Source organism: Zootoca vivipara, chromosome 12 (genome assembly GCF_965207765.1).
Source record: "Zootoca vivipara chromosome 12, rZooViv2.hap1.1, whole genome shotgun sequence".
NCBI classification, from domain to species: Eukaryota; Metazoa; Chordata; class Lepidosauria; order Squamata; family Lacertidae; genus Zootoca; species Zootoca vivipara.
Window position 1 is genome coordinate 17895998 of NC_142595.1, and position 14744 is coordinate 17910741.

The following is a 14744-nucleotide window of genomic DNA, read 5'->3' on the forward strand; positions in this document are numbered from 1 at the left end:
ATATTCACCGGCGCTGAGACCAGCAGGCTGCTTCTTTCACTGCGTGAGTGAAGCTTGTCTCTCTTCTAAAACTTTGCACCTTACCAGTTTCGGGGGATGAGCACAAACCTGAAGAGTATATATGCCTTCCTCCTTTAGCGTGAGATCTTATGACTGTGTGAAGCTCCATTATCCTAGTCCCCTCATCAGAAGCTCCAGTTATTTAATCGTATAAAGTGCTTGGCTCAGGTTCACAGTCCCTGCCTCTCTAAATTCTGCCCCCCCTGCACTGTCAAGGTTCACCCTGTTCCCCGTTCAGCTTCCCCCTCCCTTAGCAAGTGCAGCGCTGTTCGCTCAGCAATCAAGGTGGCTGATTCAGAATCACATCGATCAACACATGATGGGTGAGTGAATGACTGAATGAGGAGGGAGGGGAGGAGCCTCCCCCTCCTTAATTTACCCACCTACCAAGGATATAAACCCTTGGCTGAGAGAGAGCTGCTAACAGAGGCATCAGCAAGAAGCAACTTGAAACTTGCAGAAGCGCTGGCTGAGTCCTCCTTGCACCCCTCTGCATCCAGCTTTGCACCTGCTCCTACCTCTTTTTGACAGTGAGTACCTGGGACAAGCAATTGTTGGTTTGGATTGGGGGGGGGGAGTCCCTTCAATCTGCTGCTGTACTTCTTTTCAGGGAGGGAAATAAAGTTGTGGGGACTAATGAATAAAGCCAAAGCATGACTTAATTTCTAAAACCCGAGGGCTGCTTGGTGTTCCTGAACACAACAGGATGGCAGATGTTTTTTGGGGGGGAACATGCTCCTCTTCTGCTTGCTGTTTCCTGGCATTCTAGTAGCAGGTGCTTTGAGAGACCGAGCTGCTATGCTGAGCCTCGGGATCAGGGGTCAAAAGGGAAAGAAGCTCTTTCAGGGAACCGGACATCCTGCTGGCTGAACATTTGATAGCAGAATGCTTGTACACTGAGCATCTGCCGGTGTTCTGTTTTTCGGCAGTTTAGCAAAGGCTGATGGCCATGCCGGATCTCAACAAGTTGGCAATGTTTTAATGTAAAGCTGGCCTTTCCACAAGAGAGTCACTAGAAGCATGGGATGCTTTTGCAGGGCTCACCTGGCGGCACTGGGTGAGTTCAGGCTGCTTAGCAGGCTTTGTGCGTTCTTGTCTCCTTCCAGATGGTGGCCTCTCTGAAGCCCTGGCCTCTTGTGATCGCCCTGACCCTATGTGTCTTGTTCTGCCTGGGGGCCTTAGTGGATGCCTACCCCCCCAAGCCAGAGAGCCCCGGAGAAGATGCTTCCCCAGAAGAGATGGCCAAATACTTCTCAGCTCTCCGGCATTACATCAACTTGGTGACACGGCAGAGGTGAGCAGGATCGTGGGATGTTGGGGGGGGGTGTTGGGTGTGCAGTAGTGGCTTCTTATGTACCAAGGAAATGAACACCCACCCACACACCCCTGCTTCCTGCCTGAACGTTGGTGGGGAATGGGCATTGGGGGTAGAGGTCCAAAGGAATGGAGGAAAGGCTGTAGCTCCCTGCCAAGTTCTTAACATTCTCCAGGTGAAGGCAGAGTCTGAGACTGTATCCAATTCACTAGCATCCATGTCTGTCATCAGTTGCGAAGCTGCAAGGAAGCCACGGTGAACCCTTTCGAAAGAGGACACCTTTCTTCAACCTTAGACGGTTTCTGTGCCAGGTTTCATTTTCTCTCTGTTGTGAAAGCATGCTAACAGCATACCCTCCAACATTTCTCCAATGAAATGGGGACGTCCTAGTTTTCATATTCTGTTGGGACCCACTCAGAGAGGCTGGGGAAACCCAGCCAGATGGGCAGGGTAGAAATAAGAATTATTATTATTATTATTATTATTATTGGCAAGGAATTTCAGAGCAGAGGGTAGAAACTTCAGGCAGCCCTAAACAACCAATAATAATAATAATAATAATAATAATAATAATAATAGCAATAATACCCTGCCCATCCAACTGGGTTTGCCCCAGCCACTCTGGGTGGCTTCCAACATATAAGAAACATAATAAAACATTTTTAAAAACTTCAGATGTCTTCTAAAAGTTGCATAGTTAGTTGTATAGTTGTATAGTTACTTGTCTCCTTGGCTCGAGGGGGTTGCATAACTCCACACCCTCCAACATTTCTCTGATGAAAATAGGGACATCCTAAGGAAAAGTGGGACATTCCGGGATCAAATCTGAAACGGGGTAGGCTTCTGTAAATCTGGGAAATGGGGACACTTGGGGGGGGGCTGTAAACAGTTTTTATCTTCTGCTGAGTGAGTGTGTAAGTTAAGAAGGCCCATGCAGCACATTCTTAATCCTTATTTGCCTATGCAAATGATCACTACTTTGTCGAGTACCTTAACTATGGTCTGTGCGCCCACAGAGTGTAGCTTTTCATTTGCAGAGATTGCTGAGCCCTGCAGCTTTTAAAGGCAGCCAGTCAGCAGCCCAGCTGCTTAAAAAATAAATAAAGCCCATTTCGACACCTCCAACATTAGCACCAACTGCCTGGTACAGCCCATTAACTGTCATCTCCTAGAAACTTAATTGGAAATCCGACCCAGGAGGCAGGCCCTCGCCCCTCTGGGTTGATTCATTTTGTCTCCATGTCCTTCTTGAACTCCTGACCCAGTTCTGAACCCAAGGGAGCTGTGGACCTGACTTCCGCAAACCACAAATTAGCAGCGCATATATTCCTGCGGGGGGACAGGGGGACGGGACACAAGCTTTTTAGAATCCACTAATAAATGCCCACCTTTGCAAGGAGAGTCACACCCTAAGGGCCAGCTCATGTAACCAATCTTCTCTGTTGCTCTTCTCTGACCAGCCTTCTTTGGGGATGTTCGAACACAGGCAAGATTTGCAATGCAGGTTTTGCATTTGAGTTGCGTGCCCAAACCATTGTATTGGGAAGTTTTTTATGTTTCATGTTTTGCGATGTCTTTATACATGCTGGAAGCTGCCAAGAATGGCTGGGGAAACCCAGCCAGATGGGTGGGGTATACCAGTAATTATTATTATTATTATTATTATTATTATTATTATTATTATTATTATTATTAAAGGTTCTTTAGGGCTGTCTGAAGTTTCTACCCTCTGCTCTGAAATTCCTTGCCAATAATAATAATAATAATAATAATAATAATAATAATAATAATTATTATTATTATTCTTCCTACCCTGCCCATCTGGCTGGGTTTCCCCAGCCACACTCTGAGTGGGTCCCAACAGAATATGAAAAGCACAATTAAACGTCAAACATTAAAAACTTCTCTATAAAGGGCTGCCTTCAGATTTCTTCTAAAAGTCAGATAGTTGTTTATTTCCTTGACATCTGATGGGAGGGCGTTCCGCAGGGCGAGCGCCACTACCAAGAAGGCCCTCTGCCTGGTTCCCTGTAACCTCACTTCTCACAGAGAGGGAACCACCAGAAGGCCCTCGGAGCTGGACCACAGTGTCTGGTCTGAACGATGGAGTGGGTGGAGATGCTTCTTCAGGTATACAGGGCCCAAAGGTGGGTGGTGATGCCCCAGTAGCTCATTCTGTACATGCTTAGAGGCACTCCTTTCTTACCCTTGCTCCATCTTTTGCAAATTCAGTGTGGGCCTCCTGCCTTGTAGCTGCTGAAATTAGGTGGTGGGGAGAGGAAGAGTAAAAATCTGAACATTTCTCCTAGGGAACTTCTAAGACAGCACTAACTTAGTCCTTCCTCTCCACCCCTCTCTCTCCACAAGGTATGGCAAGAGATCCAGTCCAGAGAACTTGATGTCTGAACTCATTTTTGGAGACAGTAGCAGCAGCAGCAGCAGCAACAGTGACCACAACATGAGATCACGGTGAGTCCTCCTAGTATTGCAGGGCATAGCTGTTTTTAGAGTACCAGAAGCCTGACCTGGATCCTATTCTTTCTAGAGGAGCGCGTGGCACTGTGGTCTAAACTACTGAGCCTCTTGGGCTTGCTGATGAGAAGGTCGGTGCTTCAAATCCCCGCGACGGGGTGAGCTCCCGTTGATCTGTCCCAGCTCCTGCCAACCTAGCAGTTTGAAAGCACACCAGTGCAAGTAGATAAATAGGGACCGTTCCGGCAGGAAGGTAAAGACGTTTCCGTGCACCAGAAGCGGTTTAGTCATGCTGGCCACATGATCTGGAAAGCTGTCCGCGGACAAACGCCGGCTCCCTCAGCCTGAAAGCAAGATGAGCGCCACAACCCCATAGTCGCCTTTGACTGGACTTAACCGTCCAGGGTTCCTTTACCTTTACTTTTTAACCTATTCTTTCTAACCACATCAACCTTTAAGGATTGCTAAATAGGAAGGAAAGAACATGCTCTAAATGCTCAGATACTTTTCTGTGTGATTACTGTGATGGGGAAGAACACCTCTGGTGTCTAATCGGTAGAAACAAAGGTGATTTTAAGACTCAGACCTGCTTGGAAGTCACTCCATCTTGACCCAGTGCAATGTTTTTCCCTGCATTCTGCACTTATCCAAAGGAACCCCATGCTAAACTATAATTACTTATTACATTTATATGCCACATTTTCCTCAAAGCTGGTGTAATTGTATCCTCACAACAACCCTGTGAGGTAGGTTAGGCTGAGAGGCAGCGAGTTTTGTGGCTGAGTGTGGTTTCGAACCCAGGTCCTGCTCCATCATTCTGACTGTTACCCCACACTGCCTCTGAAGACAAATGCGGAATAACCCCAAGATTCATGCAATGTGGATTCAGAGCCATGCGTGATCCAGTGCATTTATTCCATCCTTTTATCTTTTATGGCCCTCATTCAGATCTAGCTCATTCAAGGGCAACACTGAAAAAAGGTTTATATGAAACATATATTTAACAACGCATTATCATTTAAGCCAGGCTTTCCCAAACTTGGGTCTCCAGATGTTTGGGGACTGCAGTTCCCATCATCCCTGACCACTGGTCCTGCTAGCTCGGCATGATGGGAGTTGTAGTTCAGAAACAGCTGGCAACCCAAGTGTCAGGCAGCAGAGGAACCAACCCCCACAGCAGGTTGCCAGGAATAGATAAGACAAGGAAAAGTCCTTACCATCTGCTTTTCATTCAATGTTCACAGAGAGAGGCTCTTGGAATAATGGCGTTGCCCCATTACACCTACCTTCTCTTCCACTTCCTCATTCGTCAACAACAACCCCCCCCAATGGTTGCCACTAAGTGCCCTCTGTCTCTGAGTCCTTTGCTCTCCTACTTTTAAGGCCTGCTGGGTTCTAGGAGGTGGGGGGTCTGGAATGCTTTCTAGTAATAATCCCACACTTGCCTATTCAGAATCAGAAGTACAGTAAGTCATAGTTTAGTGGAGCTAGCTCCCTGGAAAAGGGGTATTGTCAGGCAACAGAGGAACCAACCCCCTCGGCAGGTTGCCAGGAACTGACAAGACAAGGAAAAGTTCTTACCATCTGCTTTTATTCAATATTCACAGAGAGAGGCTTGGGAATGTGGCCTCTCAGAATCATGGTGTTGCTCAGAGTAAAACGCCACTCCCTCCGTCCCTCCCACTTCTCATGAGTCATCACTACGGGTGCTGAAAAGTGCCTTTTGCCTTTGAGCTCCTTGCTCTCCTACATTCAAGGTCCGCCATGTTCTGGGAGAGCGTGTGTGTGTCTGGAATGCTTTCTAAATACATGATGTTCATCAGCTGTCGCCCCTCTGGTGCTTCTTCTTCCTCCTCTCCCATTATTTCCCTGCTTTCTCTCTCATCTGCCCCTCAACTATGACCTCCCTCAAACCCCTGTTGCAATTCTGAACTGTCTCCTTCTTCTCTGGAAGGGTCAGGCTGGGGAGGCGGCCTCCACCATCCCCCCCCCCTCTGCCCAGTCCCTGACACCATGTTTGGGAAACCCTGGTTTAAACCACCCACCCTGTGGTGTGCTATTGCTCTGGACGGAATTGGGAGGGTGGGTGGCCTTGTTTTGGGGACAGGGGCAGAGAACCTCGCTCCTCCCCCTGTAGTCACATGCTTCTGCCTTTGCTTCCCGCAGATTTGATGATTCCTACGGGTGGTGACGACCTTCATGCACCTAGGCCGATGGTCTGTTGGCTGCCACTTTTTAGACGTTCCAATTCTGTGGTTGTCGTTTTTCGGTGGTTCTTCTTTCTTCTTTCTTTAAAGAAAAACAATCAACCCGTGACGGGAGCTGAAACTTTTCTTTGAAGAGACCCTCTCCTCTCCCCCACTTTGATTTTCTCCATCTTGTACTGGTGAGGCTTGGGGAATCATTTCCCCTCCCCAGGCAACAGTACAATGAAGCCACGCCTCCGTCTTTCCATATGCCAGCAGGGGGCGACACAGGAGATCTTTGTGTTTGGGGACAAGGTGGGGGTGGGGGTGGAGGGATGCCTTTGGTGGTGACCTAGGTTGTATTCGTAGTGACGTCTGTGTTGACTCACCAGTGCAAAAGCCTACTATGTCTACTCTGGGTTGATCTTTATTTTATACATCATTTGTGCGTGCGTGTGTATGTGTGGTTATGGGTGAATGTATGTAAATGTATGCATTTTCAATGAATTTTCTCTGCATCCACAATAAAAAGCAAGTTTAATGGAGAAGCCTCCTGGAATTTTTTCTTTTTTTAATACTCTTTCTCGCTCTTAAAAATATATTGTTTTAATTAAATTTCCCGAATTAACTTCAAATCAAATAATTACATAAAATCTTTTTTTCATGGATGGGCTTCTCACTCCCACTTCCATAGCATTTTTATTCAAACCCTTTTCTTTCTTTCTTTCTTTCTTTCTTTCTTTCTTTCTTTCTTTCTTTCTTTCCTTTTTGAAATCTTTTTTTGATTCCCCCCCCCCCCCAATACGGAGTCATAAGAATCCAAATATATATCCATATACAGAGATTTCTCCAAATCTCAGGACTCCCCGTCCCTCCCTGGAGCCCCATTTTTAACATTTAAAACTGTATCTTTTTCCAAACTCTAAGTTTTGTATCAATCCATATTGCCCATGGCAATTGTTACACTACAAGTGAAATCAAAGTTTTGCCAAGGTTTCCATCTGCTTACAGTGGTCACTTAAATAACTTATAATTTCCCCTATTCTTTTGTAAAAATGTTGTCCTCTTGGTTCCTGAGTTTTCCAGTCAACTTTGCTTTTTGGCATAGTCCATCAGCTTGGTTTGCCATTCCTCTCTGGTCGGGACTTTATTTTCTTTCCATCTCTGGGCTAGTAGCATCCGAGCGGCTGCTGTCCCATACATAAAAAGTGTTTTCTGATCCTTTGGGTACCTGTAATCCTATATAATAAAGTGCAAGTGTCTCTGCGTCCAGATTCCCTGTGTCCCGCTTTCCGCGCTACTGAACATGTGCCCCAGGGACACAGGGATTGGACGCAGAGACTGCACGCACACACACACACACACACACACACACACACACACACACTCTCCCCACCCCCCACCCCACCCCTCTGCCCTGCACTGGCTCAATAAGCAGTTAAAACAGAGGCCACCAGGTGGAAGGCAGGAGCAGGCAGCAAGGCCCCTAAGCAGGGCAGGCCCTCTCTCAACGTGCCCAAGGGCCTGAGGAGGAAGCCGGGATGACCAAAAAATCGAGGCCCCGGCTTCTCCTCACTAACAGGCCCGAAATTGAGGCCCAAACAGCGCAAGCAACCGGGAGACCCCCGCTGGGCCGGAATGGCCAGGAAAGGCGCGGGGAGGCCACTGAATGCTCAGCGCCAACCGCGGGACCCTCAGAAAGTGCCGGGACGGGCGCAAGCCCCCTGGACGGCAAAGCTCCCTCCCGGACACAGCAGGCGACTGAAAAACAGCCATGGAGGCCAACAAAAGTAGCGGGAGCCACCCCTACCCCCCAAAAAACTGGGCGTACACCCCGGAGCAGCCGCCCGGGCCGTCCAGGAGCCAGAATTCGGCCACTGGGCCCTGGCAGCAGCAGCGCTATTGACGGGGAAAAATTAGGAACCAAACGGCAGGCGCAAAAAGCGCGCGAAAACAGGCTGCCACCGAAAAAGGCCGAATGTTCTAGCGCCCGTTTATTAAACGGGCTGAATGGCACTAGTTCCTAATAAAAAAGCTTTGGGTTTTTTACAAACAAAAGTTATTTTAATCATCCTTTTTCATTTCATTACATATCATCTCCCAGAAAGCTTTCACCACCTTACAGGTCCACCGCATATGATAAAAAGTACCTTCTTTTTCTTTACATTCCCAGCAAGAATTTGTACTTGTCCTATACATTTTTGCCAGCTTAGTTGGGGGTCAAATACCACTGGTACAACATTTCCATATAGTTTTCTTTCAAAGTACAACATGCCATGAATCTCAGGTCTGTTTTCCATAACCTATCCCAATCTGCCACCTGAATATCATGTATTCAAACCCTTTGCCACTGCATTGCATATCAAATTCTTATCTATTACCAAAATCCATGCAATACAATTTTTTAAACCATCTCAAGTGGGCTGTTCATTGGATGTTGGATGGAAGAAATCACCCAAACAGTACTCCGTATGTGCCAAGGAACTGCAAACTGGGAAGCAGGATCCATGGGGGTGTTCTGATATGATGACCCCTGGAATATTGTAGCAGTATGGCTCATTCAAGTCTTGCTTCTCCACAGCCTCTGAACATGGATTTAGATTCCATCATGCATACTGAATGTAAACTATGCATTGGCTGTTTTGCGTTATGTGAACTGGACAAGGAAAATGACGCTGTCAGAAGGAGCATGCTCTCTGAGACATCCTGCAGGCTGGCGTTGTTGTCCATTTCCCAGGAGGAGAAAAAAAAACTTCCCACAAGTCCAGGAGTGGACTTGGGCAAATATTGGACTCCTTGTAGAAACTTTGTGGCACAATGCACTTAGGAATAGGGGGCACTGGGAGCAAATATGATTTGAGGGTGAGTGGTGAGAAATAGCTCTAACAACAACAACAACAACAACAACAACAACAACAACAATTTATTATTTATACCCCGCCCATCTGGCTGGGTTTCCCCAGCCACTCTGGGCGGCTTCCAACCGAATATTAAAAACAGTACAGCATCAAACGTTAAAAACTTCCCTAAACAGGGCCACCTTCAGTTGTCTTAATACAACAACAACAACAACAACAACAACAACAACAACAACAACAACAACAACAAAAACAACAACTTATTTATACCCCGCCAATCTGGCTGGGTTTCCCCAGCCACTCTGAGTGGCTCCCAACAGAATATTAACAACACGATAAAACATCAAACATTAAGAACTTCCCTAAACAGAACTGCCTTTCAATGTCTTCCAAAAGTCAGATAGCTGTTTATTTCCTTGACATCTGGTGGGAGGGTGTTCCACAGGGCAGGTGCCACTACCGAGAAGGCCCCTCTGCCCAGTCCTGAGAGATCTACACTGGCTCCCAGTACGTTTCCGAGCACAATTCAAAGTGTTGGTAAAGGTAAAGGTAAAGGGACCCCTGACCATTAGGTCCAGTCGTGACCGACTCTGGGGTTGCGCGCTCATCTCGCATTATTGGCCGAGGGAGCCGGCGTATAGCTTCCAGGTCATGTGGCCAGCATGACAAAGCCGCTTCTGGCAAACCAGAGCAGCACATGGAAACACCGTTTACCTTCCCGCTGTAGCGGTTCCTATTTATCTACTTGCATTTTGACATGCTTTCGAACTGCTAGGTTGGCAGGAGCTGGGACCAAGCAACGGGAGCTCACCCCGTCACAGGGATTCGAACCGCCGACCTTCTGATCAGCAAGCCCTAGGCTCTGTGGTTTAACCACAGCGCCACCTGGGTACTGACCTTTAAAGCCCTAAACGGCCTCGGTCCAGTATACCTGAAGGAGCGTCTCCACCCCCACCATTCAGCCCGGACGCTGAGATCCAGCACCGAGGGCCTTCTGGCGGTTCCCTCATTGCGAGAAGTGAGGTTACAGGGAACCAGGCAGAGGGCCTTCTCGGTAGTGGCGCCCGTCCTGTGGAACGCCCTCCCTGCAGATGTCAAGGCAATAAGCAACTATTTTACTTTTAGAAGACAACTGAAGGCGGCCCTTTAGGGAAGTTTTTAATGTTTGATTCTGTACTGTTTTTAATATTTTGTTGGGAGCCGCCCAGAGTGGCTGGGGAAACCCAGCCAGATGGGCGGGGTATGTATAAATAAATAAATAAATAAATAAATAAATAAATAAATAAATAAATAATATTACTGTCCCCGGAACAGGTGGGGCTGCTGATCCTATATTTTCAAATCCGAAAGTGGACAGGTGAGGCTGCTGATCCCTTATTTTCAAATCCAAAAGTTGACAGCTATGGGCAGAGCTTACCTGGGCCCCCCAATATTTTGTTCAAGTTGGCACTCCAGCCCATGAGGGAGAGACAAAGGTATGGTTAGGTTTAAATAGGATGGTTCCAGATGAGTGTTTTAATGTGGGGCCAATGCTCCTCATGCGACCCCCCCCCTGCTATAAGTAGATTTGATTTTATTTCTTTCAGACATGTATACTCCACTCAAACCCATTCATGGTGATAGTTACTAAATAAACACACTCTGCATTTCCATAATGCCCAAAGAACAAGTCTTTACGAGTCGAAACACGCCTGGCATGTTTTCTGAAACACACCGTCAGCGAACAGCCTTCGTCCTCAGGATACCAAAGTTTGGGGCAACCATGTATTTGAATTTCATCCATTTCATCCATTTAGTACAGCAAGATATTTTGGAATGCGGCGTTGTCGCATTATACACATCGTCTGCACTTGAGCGTTGCGAAGCCGCACACGATGGTTTGTTTATTAACTGCACAGCCTATTGGCCACAGGCCAGGGATTTAATCTTTGTGAAGTTTTTACATCGTTTCATATCTATGTTGTAGACATACACGATGTTTATTTAGTACCTTGACTTTATTTGCTCTTTTGCATCTATTGATCGGTCTGGGAAGGTTTGCCTTACAATGGCAGAGCACAATACAACAAGCAGAACCAAATGCACCCAAAAAGTCATAAAACACCATTTGGTGACATAAGAGTACCAGCTACCGGTAAGGGGAAATGTCATCAGCTGTGACATTTCCCATCACAATGCTGTGATGCAGAGTTAAGCCACCCAGGGTAAAATTCCCCCTTAAGGCTACAGGATCCTTTTAGGGTGCGAACCCAGACTAACCTATCCACTTTTGGTTCCCTGGCTGACATCATTATTAAGAAGAATACTTATTGAATTTAGGGATGCTGGAGAATTCTGGAAGGTTCACAGGCTAGGAAGGACTCGCTCAGCAATTTAATGGCAGCTGCACGAATTATGATAGCTAGGAAGTGGAAGGGGCAAGCAGAATATAAAATGGAAGAATGGAAGAAAGAGTGTCAGGAGTATGGGCAGGAGTCAGGCTCTGGGGCCTGTAGTGCTTTGCAGGACTGGGGCCTGCCTCAGTTTGTGCTGGAGAGGCAAGGAGTGGTCACTCAGGTGAGGCCACTTGATACCTCACTGCACCTGGTGGCAGGAGCTGGGAGGGATAAAAGCTCAGCATTTCCCTTCAGCTCTTTGCCACAGCAACGCTACCCCTGCCTGGTTGCCTCTGGCCTCTCGCTCCTTGCTCCCTTGCCTTGCCGACACCTTGATCCTCGACCCTTGGACCCTCGCCTTGCCGACGCCTTGATCCTCGACCCTTGGACCTTTGCCTTGCCGACGCCTTGCTCCTTGACTCCCAGACCTTTGCCTCCTTGACTCCCAGACCTTTGCCTCTGCCAGCCCTGCACCTGTTCCTGCTTCTACACCTCCATCTTGCCTCTGGTCCTGACGTCCCCAGCCAGGGCTTCAACCGCCCGCCGACTGGACCGTGACAAAGAGGGGTGGGATATAGCTGTTCATGATCAATTAACATGTGGGGAATATGCAGGAGAAATGATTTTGAGGAGATATGGAGGGTGTTTGTAGAATTTGTACTGTTAAAACAGAAAGGGGTCAAACCATTGCGAGAGGTGTTCTAATTTTGGGAGGTTGAATAGTTACAACGGAATGGTCTTGGTGGCGGGGTACACATTTTTTGTTCTTATTTATGTATGACAGTCATGGCCAAAATTGGCCCTCCAGCTGTTTTTGGACTACAATTCCCATCATCCCAGACCACTGGTCCTGTTAGCTAGGGATGATGGGAGTTGCAGTCCCAAAACAGCTGGACGGCCTGAGTTTGACCATCACCGATGTATGATTATTACCTTATCAAAATAAAAGAGGAAGAAGAATTCAAAAGAAAAGAGAAACAGGGGCAGGAATGGCTGATGCTTGCTTACTCAACCCATCTAGAAGGTACCTTTTATCACATGTGGTGGTCAGGTAAGGCAATAAAAGCTTTAAGGGAAATGATATATAATGAACTGAAAAGAATGTTTAAAAGAACTTTTGTTAAAAAAAAAAACCCATAAGCTTCTCTATTAGGTATTATAGGGTACAGATGTTCCAAAGGAGCAGAAAAGACATTTTATGTACGTGACAAGAGCTGCCCAGATGCTACTAGCTCAGGGATGGGAAGAAGAAAGTGTCCTTACCAGAGAAGAATGGCAAACTAAGCTGATGGACTATGCAGAAATGGCAAAGCTGACTGGAAAACTCAGGAACCAAGAGGACAAAAACTTCAAGAAAGAATGGGAAAAAATTATAATCTATTTAGGAGACCATTGCGAGCAGATGAAAACATTAGCAGGATTTTGATCTCACTTGTAATGTAACAAATATGGAGAATATGGATTGATATAAAATATAGATTACAGAATAATATGCAGTTGTAAATGTTGGCAATAGGACCCATGGAGGGGTTGGGGGGGTGGGGAGTCATGAGATTCAGAGTAATCACGAGTAATTCAAAGTAATGGATGGGTGTGTATTTGCCTTGTTATGATTTTATATTTGTAAAATCAAATAAAAATGATTTCAAATAAAGAAACTTTAGAGGAAGGCTGGGGAAATTCAGACTGTCTAGTCCTCAGGACTCTTCCTCCTCAAACCACATCTCTCACCAGATCTGTTCCAGCACCCACTTAAAGTGCTTTTCATTGGCTGAGCCCTTGAACTGAATCAGGCTGATCTGGGGCAATCCAGGCTTTGCCTGAGTCATGTGAGGACAAGCCCTAGACCATTTCAGTACAGCACTGTGCAATTCTGCACAGACCACTTTCTTTTGATGCTTCTAGTCAGTGCTTCCCCCCCCCCTGGGGGTACGCAGGGGTACGCATACCCCTAAACATGTTGTGAATCTAAGCTTGGCCTCATTGAGGGGCAGTATTTCAATATGAGTAGGAAAATGAGAGTACCCCTAAACATTTTTTTATATAGGAAAAAAAGCACTGCTTCTAGTGCCCTTCATCTGAACACTCAATGTGTGCAAAAGTTGTAGCTCATGGAATCTTGGAAGGATTCATTCTCCACCTTTGAAGTATTTCTTCTGAGTAAGAATGGCTATCTTTGGCCGCTCAGCATCTTCTCTCCTGTTGTTGTTTAGTCGTTTAGTCGTGTCCGACTCTTCGTGACCCCATGGACCATAGCACGCCAGGCACTCCTGTCTTGCACTGCCTCCCGCAGTTTGGTCATACTCATGTTCGTAGCTTCGAGAACACTGTCCAACCATCTTGTCCTCTGTCGTCCCCTTCTCCTAGTGCCCTCAATCTTTCCCAACATCAGGGTCTTTTCCAAGGATTCTTCTCTTCTCATGAGGTGGCCAAAGTATTGGAGCCTCAGCTTCACGATCTGTCCTTCCAGGGAGCACTCAGGGCTGATTTCCTTAAGAATTGATAGGTTTGATCTTCTAGCAGTCCATGGGACTCTCAAGAGTCTCCTCCAGCACCATAATTCAAAAGCATCAATTCTTCGGCGATCAGCCTTCTTTATGGTCCAGCTCTCACTTCCATACATCACTACTGGGAAAACCATAGCTTTAACTATACGGACCTAGGGATGGACAAATTGGTCCTTTCTCTCTCCTAGGGATGGACAAATAGGTCCTTTTTGGGTTTTCTTAGTTTCTCATCTTCCCAGTCTTAAACTCGGTTTTTACGCATTTACACAGCAATCTGCCACTATTGGTTTTTTTTTAAAAAAAGAAATCAACCTTCATGAAAATTCACCAGCATTTTAGGGCAAATTCTTCCCAATATACACATTTTTGTATGTAGCTGTGAATAATATACATATTTCGGCAGTTATCTTCACGAATATACCCATTTTTGTACATGTTGGAGAACGGCGTCACAAAATTCAAAGATGTGCAAATTTCAGTGGATAGTTGTGTTCCAGCTTCAAAAACTAGGTAGTGTTACCAAGCCCTTCACAATGTACTTGTCACAACAATTATTGACACTGAGACTAACAGGTTACTTCTGCCATGATGAACTGGTAAGCAAAGCCTTTAACAGCTGACCAGCTTATATTGATGCTTCTCTTAAACTTCGAGAGTATATCCCCCTAACTTTATAACCAGAATGTATATATGAATGTATAAAGCTCTATTATCCTAGCCCCATCAATGTTCCACAAAAGTTCCAGCTATTCAATCCTCGGCTCAGGAACACAGTCTATAAATCCCCTCACCCTGCTTGGGTTCAACCATTTCTCCTTCCTGCTCCCCCCTCCTTTACCGGGTGCAGCTTCCTGGCAGAGTAATCAAGGTGCCTGATACAGAATTGCATCGATCAACAAAAGATGGGCGAGAAGGGAGGGGAGGGAGGGAGGAGCCTCCCCCGCCTTAGTTTACCTACCTACCAAGGATAT

General features: G+C 46.5%; 1 protein-coding gene across 1 annotated transcript; it reads left to right on the forward strand.

Moving 5' to 3' along the window:
- The first annotated feature begins 482 nt into the window (after nucleotides 1–482).
- Nucleotides 483–6577, forward strand: LOC132593092 (goannatyrotoxin-Vere1-like). The gene is made up of 4 exons (XM_060282071.2): nucleotides 483–590; nucleotides 1167–1354; nucleotides 3743–3844; nucleotides 6014–6577. The coding sequence occupies exons 2-4, from the start codon at nucleotides 1167–1169 to the stop codon at nucleotides 6036–6038; spliced, it is 315 nt and encodes a 104-aa protein (XP_060138054.2). The 5' UTR covers nucleotides 483–590; the 3' UTR covers nucleotides 6039–6577.
- The last annotated feature ends 8167 nt before the right edge of the window (nucleotides 6578–14744 follow it).